The 15845-nt window shown below is 40.9% G+C and overlaps 1 protein-coding gene across 4 annotated transcripts in view; it reads right to left on the reverse strand.

The window, feature by feature from the left end:
- The window catches only part of OFD1 (OFD1 centriole and centriolar satellite protein), a 36863-nt gene extending 21029 nt beyond the window's left edge, over positions 1 to 15834 (reverse strand). Inside the window, exons 1-9 of one of the 4 annotated variants that reach the window (XM_049873338.1) lie at positions 15408 to 15811; positions 15136 to 15234; positions 14125 to 14325; positions 11934 to 12002; positions 11817 to 11847; positions 7358 to 7465; positions 4056 to 4192; positions 3558 to 3731; positions 1083 to 1189 (exon numbers count right to left, since the gene is read on the reverse strand). In XM_049873338.1, the coding sequence (XP_049729295.1) occupies positions 1083 to 1189; positions 3558 to 3731; positions 4056 to 4192; positions 7358 to 7465; positions 11817 to 11847; positions 11934 to 12002; positions 14125 to 14325; positions 15136 to 15234; positions 15408 to 15533 (1052 nt within the window). In that variant the 5' untranslated portion in view covers positions 15534 to 15811. Of the gene's footprint in view, positions 1 to 1082; positions 1190 to 3557; positions 3732 to 4055; positions 4193 to 7357; positions 7466 to 11816; positions 11848 to 11933; positions 12003 to 14124; positions 14326 to 15135; positions 15235 to 15407 lie in introns of all 4 variants that reach the window. The other 3 variants (XM_049873339.1, XM_049873340.1, XM_049873337.1) reach the window with 3 other exon arrangements.
- Between the last annotated feature and the right edge of the window lie 11 nt (positions 15835 to 15845).

Here is a 15845-nt window from a genome sequence, read left to right on the forward strand (position 1 = left end):
CTGGTTTAGATGCTTAGGAAGGAGGAGATGGGGAAGTGGAGGCAAAGAAGTGATCATATAATCATCAAGTGTCAATACCCAAACTTTGTTCCTTTTCTTTACTCTCCCTTGATCAATTTACCTCTTCGGGATTGCCAAAAAGAGAGTAAGGTAGACAGAGTGAAGAAATCAAGCCAACTAAGTCTATGTAAACAAGAAAACAAATGAAGGAAGATGAAAGAAGATTCCCGAATGGGAATGAAATGAATAAAGATTCCTGGACAGGAATTAAATAAGATTCCCGGATTGGAACTGATATCAATTAAAAGCAGATTCAAAATGAGAAAGACGGTTTATTCCACAAACTACAGGCTGGAGAGCTTGATGAATCCGGAGTAAAATCTGAAGGAGGAAACATTCGTGAGGACTCAGAAACTAAGTTAACACACATCACGAGACACAGTTCCACCCAGTCCAAGTCAAGTGAGTCACCGCATTTCCCTTTTTGAGAGCAGAGCAGATCAACGTGGCAGGTCTGGGTCTCTGGAATCCATTTCCTGTACACACAGCCAACTGTGTGATTGGAATGACTGGCCGGAATTGTGACGTGTTAACACATTATTAGTCTTCAAATTATTTGTTTGGTCTTATTGTAGCCTGCTGTTGGCTTCTCGTTCCGCTTTTCATCTTAATGTCTAACACTTTCAAAGCAAAAACCCTGGTCTTTCTTTCCTGTACCTTCTAAAGCCAGGTGATCGACCAAAAAAAAAAAAAAAACTAAACCCACTGCCAGCGCGCTGATTCCGACTCACAGCAATCCTACAGGACAGAGTGAACTGCCCCACAAGGCTGTAATCTTTACAGAAGCAGACTGCCACATCTTTCTTCTGAGGAGCAGCTGCTGGGTTCCATCTGCTGACCTTTCAGTTAGCAGCCGAGCACTCAACCACTGCGCCACCAGGGCTCCTCTAAACGAGGTGATACCGCCCTTTATAACCAAGGCCTCTAGTTGATAATTAACATTAGGATACTCAGACATATATTCAGTAACGCTTTTGTATCTCATTCGTTCTGAATATCTAAAATGGATACATATTACTTACAATTCAAAAGCTTCAATTCTTTGCTTCAGTTCTGCTTCTCTGCCTCTTAGCAGATCTATATCCTTTAGTAGAACCTGCCTTTGGGCATAAATTTCTTTGGTTTCAATCTGTACAGGAAAGCATTAACTTTTAGCAAGCAGGCTATGGAAAATACAACAAATTTGAACTAATATCCTACACCTCCTAAATTCTAAAAAAACAAAGTATAGGTATTCCGGGTATCAATTTCACTTTCAAAAGGTTCCAATTCAAGGTACATTTTTGGCCTGTCCTAAGTTTCCCCCTCCCCCAGTCACTGTTACGTTCCATTACCCTATATTCCTAACATCCTCTGTCTAATTATTTTACTTAGTTAGCATCTCTCAGACACTCAACATTTCGATAAGTTCTTCAGTAAGAACAAATTTAAACAAAACGTGCTTTCAGTAAGAAAACACCAACAGAATAAAATCCTCAGGGTCCTCTTGGGGGTGGTATCTGAATGGTGCAGTTCATAAGTCCTTCTGGCTCAGGGGCAGCAGGCTAACATGAACTCAGGATGAATGAGACACACTTCCATTAAGTGTGTTCAGGGAGCCAGGGCTGACTGAACGCCTATCATGTGGCAAGCAGCTCCCTGGGAGCTGGATATGAAAAGGCCAGCAGATATAGCCCGCCTTTAAAGAGCCTGTGATTCAGTCAGGAAGAGAGAAACAAAACACGTAGCTACGCTCCGATTTGATCATTTAATAACGGAAACACTTTAATAACCATGTGGTAGGACCAACCAAGTCCACTGCCGTCAAGTCAATTACGACTCATAATGACCCTGTAGGACAGAGTAGAACTTTTCCCATAGGGTTTCCAAGAAGCAGCTGGTGGATTCAAACTGCTGACCTTTTTTGGTTAGCAGCCCTAGCTCTTAACCACTGTGCCACCAGGGCTCCATGTGCTAGGAAGTAGGCCTGAATAAGTCAGCCAGTGGGAGTCAGAGAAGGTGTCACCAAAGAGGTGACATTTAAGCTGGATCTGGAAGGACAGTACAGTTTTCTCAGGGAGAGAAGGGGAAGGCATTCCAGGTGCAGAAATAAAGGCAAGGTGCTTTTTATGAGGGTGACAATAGTAATATCATGGGCTCTTCTCTAAAACCTTCAGATAATTCGGTCACTAGAGGGGGATTCAGGTCTGTCCACTGGTAGGTCTGACCTAGTCAGTCACCCACCTTGAAGATGAAACTGATAATCTAAACAATATACTATCATCTCAAAGACATGTGCTTCATATGTTTATTTTTATGGCTGAAAGGTGCCCAGCCCGATTGTCAGAAATGTCACATGAAATTGTAGAGGTAGTGCAATTATCATTAAACAAGGTCTTATTGAGAAGACCCAAGGAAGGGGGGACATTTGGGGAAAGCCCCCCTACATTCAGCATCTCCTGCCATCCGTAGTTTGAGATGTACATTGGGAACAGTGCCACAAAGCCAGTCTGGGCTAAGACATGGCCCTTGGGAAAGGAACATGGTTTTCTAAAAGAGTGATCCAATCCTGGCTGCTGCCACACACTCCCTGCCATTCCTCCATCTGTCCCGTCACTCTCCTGGGTGACTAGATCACACGGCCACATCGTTGACCCCCCCGCCCCCACCCCCCGGCTCTGGACTCTGCTCCAGGGGCCTCCACCTTAGCTCCACTTCCACAGCGCCCTCCAATGGCAGATGCTGCATTTTGTTTCCTGTCTTCTCTGGAAACCTCAGCCTGCAACTCTGCACCCTTGATCCACCTTCTTCCATCCGTCAGTCTCCCTAGACCTATTCTTTGGTCTCCTTGAGACTGCCCTGTATCCCTCCCTTTCCCCTAGTTTATCAGCCACTCACCATCTCCTCTGGCTCCCTTTGCCACCCACCTGAACCCCAGTGTCTTCAATGAAACAGACTGACTTTCTCCATGAAAAGAAATTAAGCTGTATAAAGGTCCACTCCCCAAGCACACCTATGTTTCTACCCGCTGGCCTTACAATGCCCCCCACCCCAAGAGCTATAATGGAAAAACCACCTGAAAGCACTTGGTTTGGCTAATTGCCAATTCCAGGCTCCTCATCTCAGTAAGGCCCTTAGCACAGCTGGATCAGGCCTCTCTGCTTTCGAGAGCTGCTCTTCCCTTGCCCACAAGCAGCTTTTCTAAACCTCACATCCTCCCTCTCTCTCCTCAAACCCTCTGCCAAACCCTCCAATCTGCCTAAGATGGAGTTCACTGAGTATGAACTTCTCATAACCCCAACCCCGACATTTATGTCCGCCATCCTTTCCTTTCCACTGGTCTGGGAGGAAGGACATCCTTGTATCCCTTTCTAGGCTGACCCTTCTATTTGCCCTCTTGACCAGTCCCCTACTGCTTCCCTGGGGCCTTGTTCCATCAATTAGCCCATCTTCCTCCTGCACCTCCTGTACTCCAGCTGCAGGGAATATCCACCCATTAAATTACTTTAAAATATTACCTCCTGATGCTTTTGAATTCGCTCAAGGGTATTCTTTTCCCGAGAAATGAGGGCTTCAGATTTTGCTTGACAAACTCTGTCAAATTCATTCTGGAACTCAGCTAATTCCTTTTCATATTTTCTTTTCTCTTCCATTTTAATTTTTGCTATTTCAGTATCCTTAAAATACTTCAACTGCCAAATGATTACAAACAATGGTAAGTACCAATTACTAAAGAAATAGTAACAAATTCTTTCACCATTTTTTGGTTTAATATTAATGCTCCATCCAAATATATTCAGTTTTAATTCACCGTTAGTTTCAGCTCACTCACTGTATCTGTAGGATTGATTCAAAAGGCATAAAGAAATGGCAGCAACTGGAAATGAAAATAATATGCACAACAGTATAGTAGCCCATTCATTAAAAAAGGTTCTAGGTATTTTCTCATAGACTTAAGACTAAGACATTAAAAGACAAGTAAAACTATTGTTCTTGCTTAACAAGATAAAGCTTACTTTTTGAACCATCTCTGCCCGAAGTTGCTGTTCTATTTCTCTCTTATATGCATTTAACTTTCTTTCCAGAGATTCTGATTTGGGACGCTGAGAATAAGCATCTGCAAACTGATCATCAATAAGCCGAAGCTTCTCAGCTATAAAAAAAAAAAAACGACATATCAAATTAGGGTACATAAACATGGTCAGCTGCACAAGGGCCAAGCCTCTGCTAAAGAGCCAGTATATTTAGGGGAAACTGCAGGGATGGCTGCCATTTACTTTGAAATGCATCAAAAAATAAGATGGATTAATGGCTGGGCAGGTAAGCCACGAAGCAATAAAAACTGACTGGTCGAATCTAGGTGGTGGGTATCTAAGTGCTCACTATAAAATTCTTTCAACTTTTCTGTATGTTGGAAAATTTTCATAACAAAGTGTTGGGGGAAAAAGAAAGCAAAGAGTACAAAAAAAAGGTAAGTGGAAAAAACACTGAAGTCTCTTCCCAGTCTCTCAGTGCCAGGGCAGAGAGCTCTTTGATTAGACTTCAATGAAAACTGACTTACACGTTCAAAATGCTGATATTAAAAATGAACTCCTTCACTTTACAAATGGGGAAACAAATGCCCATATACCTTAGGTGACTTCCAGAGGGTTAAGCAACTACATAATGGCAAAACTGGGAATAAAACAAGGTCTGCTGTCTCGCATTCCAGCGTTTTCTCCACCAGTCCAGTTGCCCGCAAACAAACTGTGGATCAGAAGTAACCATGTAGCAGAATGTAAACTTGGAGCTAGAGTGCCATATCAACCACGAGTAACACCAATTCCCACCAAAAAAGTATGCACAGAACAAAAAGGCTGGCGGAAGTAGATCAAAATATTGACATGTGTGTCTCTGGTTGGCATAACTTTAGGTGTGCTTTTCCATCTACTTTTCTGAAGTTTCCATGCTTTATAACTGTGCTGACCAATACAGCAGTCTCCAGGCACACGTGGCTAGTGAGCACTTGAAATGTGGCCTGTTGGAACTGAGACGTGCTCTAAGGGCAAAAGACACATCTGATTTCAAAGACTTAGCACAAAAAACAAATGTAAAAGACTGCATTTTTACTCCGCGGTACAAAGATGTAGCAGTCGGCTTCCATAAAGATTACAGTCTTGGAAACTCTATGGGGCCATTCTACTTTGTCCTATAGGGCTGCTACGAGTTGAAACCAACTTGATGGCAATGGGTTACATGTTGAAATAATATTTTGGATATATTGGGACATATAAGATATATTACTAAAACTAATTTTCACCTGTTTTGTTGTTTATTTTTTCTAATCTGGCTACCAAGAAATTTAAAATTACATATACGGCTCACATTATGGGACAATACCCCATAATATGCATGTACTATGTTTTTAATGGAACAGAACCTATACTTGCCTCAATTAAAGGCCAAGTCACACAACAAGGCTTTCACAAATTCTGTACTCCTTATTTTCTTCAAAGGTAAAGGCACTATTGCTATTCGTTAGTAAGGTAGGGCCATGACATCCAATAATCACATAAAGGATCATTTTAACCAGCTGCTTCCCATCTCTACTAGGCACAATGCTAAAGGGAAGGACGGTACTGTAAAAAGGCTGTACAGTGGAAAAAGCTCTGGGTCATGGACCAGAAAATCTGGAGTCTAGTATTAGTTCTGACACAGATGGGGTATTTCGAAGTTGCTCTTCCCCTGGGACCTCGGTTTCCTCAACTATAAAATGAAGTGATGGGCCAGTGACATCTCTAGTTCTCTGCAATGAAAACAGTCTATGATTTTCTTAGTTGTTGTAAAATAAATTTCAACAAGACATAAGGAAGAAATGCCCAGTTAAGAGAGGTTAAACACAACCAACAAGGAAGAATGTGGATCTTTGGATCCTTGTTTGATTTGGAAAATGTAGCCCTGGCACCCGTAATGATAGAAAGCAACACTGGCGAGCAATTGTGGTGAAATGAGTTCCCCTTTATGTGGCCTTTTGCCTTGGTTCTTAGGAAAAACAGCTTGAGAGATTTTTCCCCCTAATTACCTTTGCCCTAGTTTTCTACCCCAGGGGATTTGTCATTTTTGCCCAGGTTGATTGACATTTCTTGGGTAGGCTATAAACAACTTGGTTTTGACACTTTTTGTCTGGTCCCGGGCTGCAGCTTGCCCTGTGATTGGTACGCATCATGCAGGGACTGGTCAGTAGACTATGCAAATGAGGTGAGTTTTTGCCCAGCCGAGCTTGGTGGCCTACCAAGAGGGGATTGGTCAGTTTGTAGCCCTGGTAGGAGGGCCATGCCTTGAAATTCACAACAGGTTGTGTATTTAAGCAGCCAGCCTGATACAGGTTTTTGAGAGAGAGAAAGAAGAGAAGCAGCAGGAAGAAGCAGAGAGAGGAGGCAAGAAGCCTCTTAAAAGAGCTGTACACTGGTCAAGAGCTATAACACAGATCACAGTGAGAGGCCCGGAAGAAGCCCAGGAGCAGAGCCAGCAGCAACAGGCCTGGAAGGGGCTAGCAGCAGAGCCCGTGGTGGCAGGCCTGCAAGGGACCCAGCAGCAGAGCCAGCAATGACAGACAGCAGGGCTAAGAAGAGCCTTCCCTGAGGAAGCCTAGAGGAGCTGAGAGAGCTGTACTATACTGAAGGGAGACTCTGCCTACATGCCTCCTAATCCTGAGTTGTACCCTGTTCCTTAATAAACCACTGAATTGTTAGTACGGTCTGTGAGTTCTATGTGGCCACTTCAACAGATTACCGAACCCAGCAGAAAAGTAGAGAGTGCCGTGGGAGGGACAGCTGGTATCAGAATTGGTAAAGGCTGGAGAGTGGAGGTATGTCTGACCTCCACCTCATGGAGCTTTGTGCTTACAGTGAGTCTCATTATCCCCCATAAAGCTGGATATGTTCTGATGACAATACTGTTACCACTCCTACTACCATTTTATAGCAATTCCTGGTTCCTTCCAGAGGTACAATTCAGAAAGAAAAGAATTCCCTGGCAACCTGCTGGATGCGTCCCTCCAGTTCAAGGAACAGCCACGGAACAGGAAAAAAAAAAAAAAAAAAAACCAAACCCACTGCCGTCGAGTCGATTCTGACTCATAGCGACCCTACAGGACAGAGTAGAACTGCCCCACAGAGTTTCTAGGGAGCACCTGGTGGATTTGAACTGCCAACCTTTTGGGTAGCAGTCGTAGCTCTTAACCACTACACCACCAGGGTTTCCACATAATAGAAAGTCAGGTAAATTCTTTTAAAGAGAAAACAGAAGAACTGAAATTATGAAAGAAGGCTATAATTACCAAGAGAGTCTTTGCTTGAAAATGCTGGGCTTGTTTGAGTTTCCACATCACAACTCTCTTTAGCCTGATGATACTCGGCCAACTCTTTTAAAAACTGCATAAGAAAACCTAAAAAACACAATGTATACAATTCTGTTTCAGAATAGTATCACTCAGACATTGCTCACTGTTTATATAATCACAGTTTTATAACATTATCCATTTTTACATTATTTTTTAAATAACTCCTGGGGGAAGGCCTTTCCAAATATGGTAACATGAAACCTAGAAGCAGTGAGAAATATTTATCAATCTACCTACATAAAAATTAAAACCTTATATACAGCATGATGTAACATGCACAGAGTCAAAAGACAAACAATAAACTGGAAAAAACATACACAATAATATGGAGATCAAAGCAAAAAAAAAAAAAAAAAAAACGAAACCCGCTGCCTTCAAGTTGATTCCGACTCATAGTGACTCAACAGGACAGAATAGAACAGCCCCACAGAGTTTCCAAAGAGCGGCTGGTGGATTCAAACTGCGTTTTGGTTAGCAGCCGTAGTGCTTAACCACTACACCACCAGGGCTCCAATATGGTGACAGAGAATTAATATCAAAGAGCTCTTGCAAATCAGTTGAGAAAACAGAAAAATAGAAAGAAAGAGACAAGCAATTTGCAGGAAAAAATGTATAATGTTGAATAAACAAACAAAATCACAAATAAATGCAAATTAATACTACAAAGAAGAGACCATATTTTCCCTATAAGATTGCTAAGATTAAAACTTTGGAACTACTAAGTGTTGGCAAGGGAGTAGGGAAACTGGCACTCTCATTCACTTGGGAGGGAGATTCATCAGTTTATATGTATATTTAAAATACGTATGTTCTTTAATCTAGTAATTGCACTTCTATGAATTTATACAGCTATACTTTGACAGGACCCCTGGTGGCGCAGTGGTTAAGAGCTATGGCTGCTACCCAAAAGGTCAGCCGTTCAAATCTACCAGCCAGTCCTTGGAAACCCTACGGGGGCAGTTCTACTCTGTCCTGTAGGGTCACTATGAGTCGGAATTGACTTGATGGCAACGGGTTGGGCTGAGTTTGGTTTGGTTCTGGTACACTTCCACAAGGGCACAAGGGTGTGTACATTGCACGTTGCTTCGAATGGCAAAAAATAAACAATAAAATAACCAGATCCCCATCAATAGAGGGCTAATTAAATACATTCTTTAAAAAGGATTAGACAGTCTAAGTACACTGCTACAGAAAGATTAAAAAAAAGCAAATTGCAAAACAGCATCTATGGTTAAGACCCCATTTCTCAGTGTGTATGCTTTTTTTTATGCTTTTTTGAGTTTTATATTCATAACAAAACTCTGAAAGGATAAACAAGAAACTATTACTGCTGGTTATCAGTAGAAAGCGAGATTAGAGGACACGGGCAGAATTTTCTATTTTTCTTTCACTTTAAACCCTTCTGAGTTGTCTGAAACTTTTTAATAAAAACCATAAGCATAAATTATTTTAAAATTTTTAGTTTTCTTAAAAACAAAGTTGAAAGGACTTCTACTTTTGCATAAGCCAAGCTAAGGGCCTTTTTTCTTTTCTGCTGAGGACTTAAAAATTCTGTTGTCATCAGATGCTGTCGAGTCAGTTCCAACTCATAGCGATCCTAGAAACAGAACGAAACACTTCCTGGTCCTGCGCCATCCTCGCAATTGTTGCTATGTCTGAACCCATTGTTGCCGCTGCTGTGTCAGTCCATCTTGTTGAGGGTCTTCTTCTTTTTCGTTGACCTTGTACTTGACCAAGCAGGATGTCCTTCTCCAGGGACTCCCATTATTTTAGCTTCCTTTGCAAACACAGGATCGCATACAAACTACACAACTTCCCCCTTATACAGACATCGTTCCCCGATTTAACAACCACATATGAGCCAACTGCTGATGTATCAGAAACCACTGCATGCAAAAGCCAATTTGCCTCAGAATAAATTTCTTAATCACAACTATTTCCCCTCAGAAGTTCAAGGCCAGTCTGATAAATGCTTCTTTGGAGATAATTTTTTCTTTCTATAACATGTGTAGAAATTCCAAAACTTTCGATTCTTGTAATACCTAAGTTAAAGAATGTGTCTATCTTCACTGATTTTTGCCTAGAACCAAACGATCCCCCTTCTAATCTATAAATATAAATCTTCAGCATGGGAAACTTTTCTTCCATTAAAAAGAAAACATTGATTTATCTGCTCTAATTGTACTGGTTTGCCTTTAGCAACAATTACCCATAAGTTAGATCTTTGTCTCTGTATCCTTTATCTTCTCTCACATTATTTTTCTCAGCTGACAGAGCAAGGAAATATATGTGTGTATATTAACCTGTGCATATACACGTATCTATAAATATTTCTATATGTAGCTGTCTGTATCTATGTTACACTAAACATAATTTCATACTGATGTCTCCAACTCTAATTCATTACTACATGGATCATTCTACCTTCCTCTCCTTGCTCATCTGAAATCTCCGACTCCGACAGTGAGAAACATGGCTCCCATCATCCGCCATCTATTTACTTAATTGTTCAATTCCAGTACACATGTACAGTGGTTTCAGAATTGTTAAGCAATATCCCATGTGAAACAACTTTCTTAACTAGAGTACAGTGCTTATATACAGTTCCTTTTGCCTTTAATTGTAACAGTTTCTACTCATTTCCAAAGTTAGGTTGTTGAGTACCTTTTCCCCCACTTCTCCAATGAGGTCATTTCATACATCTGTAATAAAGTTGGATTGTTTTGTCACAGTCTGCATTCCACCCTGGAATCACCTGACCTCCTAAATTTGCATACAGTAAGGTTCACTTTTTGTGCTGGGAAGCTCTATGGGTTTTGACAAATGTATAGTGTCATGTATCCCACCGTCACAGTATCATGCAGAGTTCTTTCACCACCTTAAATAACTCCCCTGGGCTTCTCTATTTAATTCTCCAACCCCTCCCCCCACCCAAATCCCTGGCAACCACTGATTTGCTGTCTCTATAGTTTTGCCTTTTCCAGAATATCATACAAATGGAATCATAACAGTATATATCCAGTTCAGACTGACCTTTTTCACTTAACAATATGCATTTAAGATTCATTTGTATTTGTGCATGCCTTGATATGAGCTGGAATCAACTCGATGGCAATGGGTTTGGTTTTTTTAATTTGTTTTGATAGGGCATCCCTTTTTTTTTTCTTTAAATTGTGTTTTAGGTAGAAGTTTACATAGCAAATCAGTCTCTCCTTAAACAACATACAAACTGTTTTGTGACATTGTTTGCCAACCCCGTGATAGTGTATCCCTTTTCATTGTCAAATAATATTCCATTGTATGGATGTACCACAGTTTATCCATTCACCTACTGAGGGGCATCTTGTTTGCTTACAATTTCTGCCCATTGTCAAGTCTAACCTACAGTGTGGCACCCACAGTAGTTATGGACTCTTGAAAGCTTATCACCAAGACCAAAATTAAGGAATTTATCAGACCTATATATTATATAAATTATATAAATACTTAGGAAACCCTGGTGGCATAGTGGTTAAGTGCTAAGGCTGCTAATCAAAAGGTCGGAAGTTTGAATCCACCAGGCGTTCCTCAGAAACCCTGTGGGGTAATTCTACTCTGTCCTGTAGGGTTGCTATGAGTCAGAATTGACCTGCCGGCAATGGGTTTTATATAAATATTTAAGAATAAAAACAATAATAATAGCACTTATAACTGAACAGGTATTTCAATCTTTCAGCAGAAATATTAATACAATTAATACTCTATATATTAACTGAGTGATTTTTGGGGGGGAAATGTTCCAAACAGTGGATATTTTTACAAAGAGTTATCTTTCAATCTATTTGTGGGGATCTTTATGCTGTCTGCAGTTTTATTTGTGTATCTAAGGGTTATTAAGAAGATGGAAATTTGGGGGAAATGATCTACATTTTTCCATCTTTTTAATAACTGTTAGATACACAAATAAAACTGCAGACAGCATAAAGATCCGCACAAATAGACTGAAAGACTCTCTTTGGAAATTTGGGGGAAGTGATTTACATTTGGAAACCCTGGTGGCGTAGTGGTTAAATGCTACTGCTGCTAACCAAGAGGTCAGCAGTTTGAATCCGCAAGGCGCTCCTTGGAAACTCTATGGGGCAGTTCTACTCTGTCCTGTAGGGTCGTTATGAGTTGGAATTGACTCGACGGCAGTGGGTTTGGTTTTTTGCTTTGGATCTAAATTTGTCAGAACAACAGAAGAATGGATTGTTTTATTTAAAAGGTAAGGTATTATCAGAAGGAAAATCAAATGATTTAATTCAAATTAAATTCCCTACTCTTCTCCCTAAAAATCATTAGTTTCATACTTTTATAGGAACAAGTACATGACCATGACAAAAATGTTGCTATTCTCTACAAAGGTGAAGGCTCCTACCTTTTTGGTTTTCTTGTTCAAATCCTGAAATCTGTTAAAAGAAAATATTTCATCTTTATTCAACTATTTTGTTATAATTAACAAATCAAGTAGATTACAAAAACTAAACAGTCCTACCAGTGATTTGTAGAGACTGGATGCAGGGTTGATCTTAATGAGTTGTAATAGATCCTGCATAGTAAACATCTTAAGACAAAAAAAGGAGTTAAATAAGTAGACATATTTTTACATGGATGTTTAAAGGATAAATTAGGACATTTTTCTAATATGAGATTAGAAATCATGCTTCAGATTAAAGAAAAAATAAGATTATAACAATGCTAATAATGCAAAATTGAAGCTCTTTTCTGATACTGCTAGATAAATTACAATAAGCACATTGAGATTAAAAAGATAAAATATTTTTCTTGGGCACATAATTAACCTCCAAATATTTCACAAAGATTATATGCCCAACAGAAATGACAGAAATGGTTAATGCCTTACGGATGACAAACACTTAAATAGCTGATGAACCAATGAATATATGAGTGATTTCTGAGGTCTTTAAATTACGATAAATTTTTTGAAGTACTTACCGTTTTGAAATGCAAATAAAGTAAATGTTTACTGTCTTTACAATTATCAATCCTAAAATATTTTTAAACAAGGCATTTTGGGTGGCTATTCTTAATACAGAAACCCTGGTGGCATAGTGGTTAAGTGTTACGACTGCTAAGCAAGAGGCTGGCAGTTCGAATCCGCCAGGCGCTCCTTGGAAACTCTATCGGGCAGTTCTACTCTGTCCTATAGGGTAGTTATGAGTCGGAATTGACTCGACGGCAGTGGGTTTGGGTTTTGGTTTGATTCTTAATACATATTTCTCCTACAGCGTGTATCGCTTACTATGTCTACCCTGAGAACGCTGATATAATTTGTTTTCTGCTGGCTTCCTTTAAAGAAAAAGCTCTATATGGTATTTTATATTAGCAAAAACCTTAAATATATGAATTGAATTGAGTATTGCTATAATAATTATATAATTGATTAGTACTCATACATCAAGTAAAATTCTGAAATGAAATTAGAAACTTAAGAGAATGATGGACCAAAAAAAGAATTTCTAACACTGACGAATAAAATTTGGTTGTTAATGAAGAAACAAAGGATATTTAAATCTTCAGTTTTCATTCAAATACTGTTGTTGTTTTGGACAGTTACGGATGAAGTAAAGAGAGTATGGAAAATTTACTATATCTGCCTTTAAAATAGTAAAATGTGACTAATATGTTCAAGTCCCTGGGTGGTGCAAAGGGTTAATGTGCTCGGCTGCTAATCAAAGGTTGGAGATTTCAGTCTACCCAGAAGGGCCTCAGAAGAAAGGCCTGGTGATGTACTTCTGAAAAATCAGCCAATGAAAGCCCTGTGGAGCACAGTTCTACTCTGACACACACAGGGTCGCCATAAGTCAGCATCAATTTGATAGCAATTGGTTTCATTTTGGGTTTTTGATACATTGAAAGAGTAATGGTGGATAAATATAACTAAAATAATTAGAAAAGTAGTAAAACATAAAACATCTGTTTTAATACTTGAGAACTAGACAGATTTTTAAAAATTACATATCCTTCACTTCTTTTATGTAACTGCAAAGAAGGAAACATCTGAAGATACTGTAACACAGTAAAAAGGGTATACTTTTGTTGTTGCAGTTAGGTGCTGTCTGAGTTGGTTCAGACTCATAGCAACCCTGTAAGATAGAGCAGAACTGCCCATAGGGTTATCCAAGGAGCAGCTGGTGGGTTTGAACTGCTGACCTTTTGGTTAGCAGCCGAGCTCTTAACCACTACACCACTAGGGCTCCACAGATCTACATTTACTGCCTGTTCCGCCACTTAAAGTTGTGTGACCTTGGGCAAGTCATTTCACCTCCTGAGTCTGGTTCCTCATGGATAATACACAGAACACCTGCAGCGTGTTAGCACAGTGCCAAGCACACGGTAGACACTTGGTATAAATGGCAGCTATGATTCACGTTCGACTACACAGAATGCAAGGTCAATTCTAGCCCCAAACATTCAGTGATTCTATACATCACTATTTTACAAAAGACCAACTGAGATAGCAGGGAACTAATAATAATCAAATGTATTACATATTTGTTACAGTACATAACAAATATGGTATGTGCAGGTAGGATGTAAATTCAGATAAATCAGAAATGGACCTAGCCAGTCAAGGAGCACTTAGTTATTATGTAGCACTTTACTATTATCAGAGGAAAAAGCTGTTAAGAGAAAATTCAAAAATAGAAAAGGGCAGACTTTACCTTTTCTTTTGCCAAACCGCTTTCTGGAAAGAAAACAGAAAGTGAATACTCATAGCCACATCTTTGTAAGTGATCTGCAACGAGAGAGTTGGAAGCGCCTATTAAGAGGGCGCTCCCTTCCACTGGAATGGACTGAGGCTTCAGTTCTCCACTCAAAACAGGGTGCATCAATTCATGAATTAGCTGGTTTCTCAGCTGTGTCTAGCTCAGAAAAAAAAATGAAAGGAGGGAAAAATTATTCAGCAGGATTGTTTCACTAGATACACAGATCGGTCACATTAATTAAAACCCTTCCTTTTATTTCCAGGATGGATCTAGAACCACGGTCAAAAGTTAGGAATCTTTCCCTGCACACTGTCTTACCCTGTGAGACCAGCGGCCCTGTGGGCTCCAGACAAAACTTTCACCAGCCTCCAAGTGAGCCGGTGGTTACCAGAACCCTTGTGTACTTCACTTTCCTATGCGCCCATTTCAGTAACTTAAGATCAGGATATCAAGTATAGGAGAGGAATCTATCACTTCATCACATCTCTGTGGTTTGTCGGATGTTATGAAAATACACTGGGTCAAATCAGTTTACTGGGCATACTGATCAAAATAAAGTTGGGTCCCCAAAAGAGAAATAACACTCGCAAGACAGCAAATTAGCAAACCCAAAGAAGGCTTATGGAGATGCACTTTACAAAATACCTATTGTTGCAGGAACCTATAAATTAAATTAATAAAACAAATCTAACCTTACTACATGTTACACTCTCCTATCTTCATGTCAGCTCAATAAATCTGTTATTTGAATATGGTCTTTTAAAAAGACTCGATCTCTTTAAACTGTTTTCAAGAAACTTTATTATTTCAGGAGAGTTATACAGGATCATAAAAGTGTAATTCACCCGGACAAGCTGCATATCATACTGTTTTAAATATCCAAGACCTGGATAACCTCAAATGGAGACTACCTGGTGCGGATTATGCTTGTAAAAGTTATACAACACATATACCTAAAGCTGATACCTTGAGAGTGTCCAGTATACCCCGATCCTTAAACGTCTGGTACAGCCTTTTACGCAGTTCATCTTGACTCAACCCTTCAGGCTTGGGAGGCATGGGGGACTGGAAGAGAAAACGCGGCGCGGGTTATCTGGCGGGCCGAGGGGCCGGCAATTTCTGATCGCAGGCCGTGGCCTCCAAGGAAACTAGAGGCGTCCCAGCAGGGAAAGGAGTTTAACGAACTAAACAAAAGGCTTCACTTCCGCCCGTGTCCCGAGGAGGGGCGCGGTATCTACCTGAGCCATCAGGTGTGTGGTTCCTCCCGCGCCCGCCCCGCCCGCCCGCCGCAGCCCGAGTTCGAGGCCCAGCCCCAGCTGCAGGCCCGGGTCGCGGGGGGCATTTCGGCCCTCAGAGCCCTCCATTGTCCCGGGGGCTTGGAAGGAACGAGGGAGCAGAACGCTCTGCCCCGCGCTTCGAATTAAGAACTCGGACAAAGGTGCGCATTTCCTTTCTCCGTGGTTCTCGTGGGTGGGCGGGGTGGTGGTCTAGGCGCGACCCTCAAAAGCAGCTGGAGGGCGGACGGGGAGAGAAGACGCAGAAGCAGGGGAGTCAGCACCGAGCGTTCTCACCACTCACACCGCATCCTACCCCTCCCGAAAGCCCGCCACAGCGACCGCCCGCACTTAGAGCGCTACGGCGCAAGCGCCCGGCTGGAAGGCTCTGACCGGGAGGCC

The sequence above is a fragment of the Elephas maximus genome, chromosome X (assembly GCF_024166365.1).
Source record: "Elephas maximus indicus isolate mEleMax1 chromosome X, mEleMax1 primary haplotype, whole genome shotgun sequence".
Lineage (NCBI taxonomy): Eukaryota > Metazoa > Chordata > Mammalia > Proboscidea > Elephantidae > Elephas > Elephas maximus.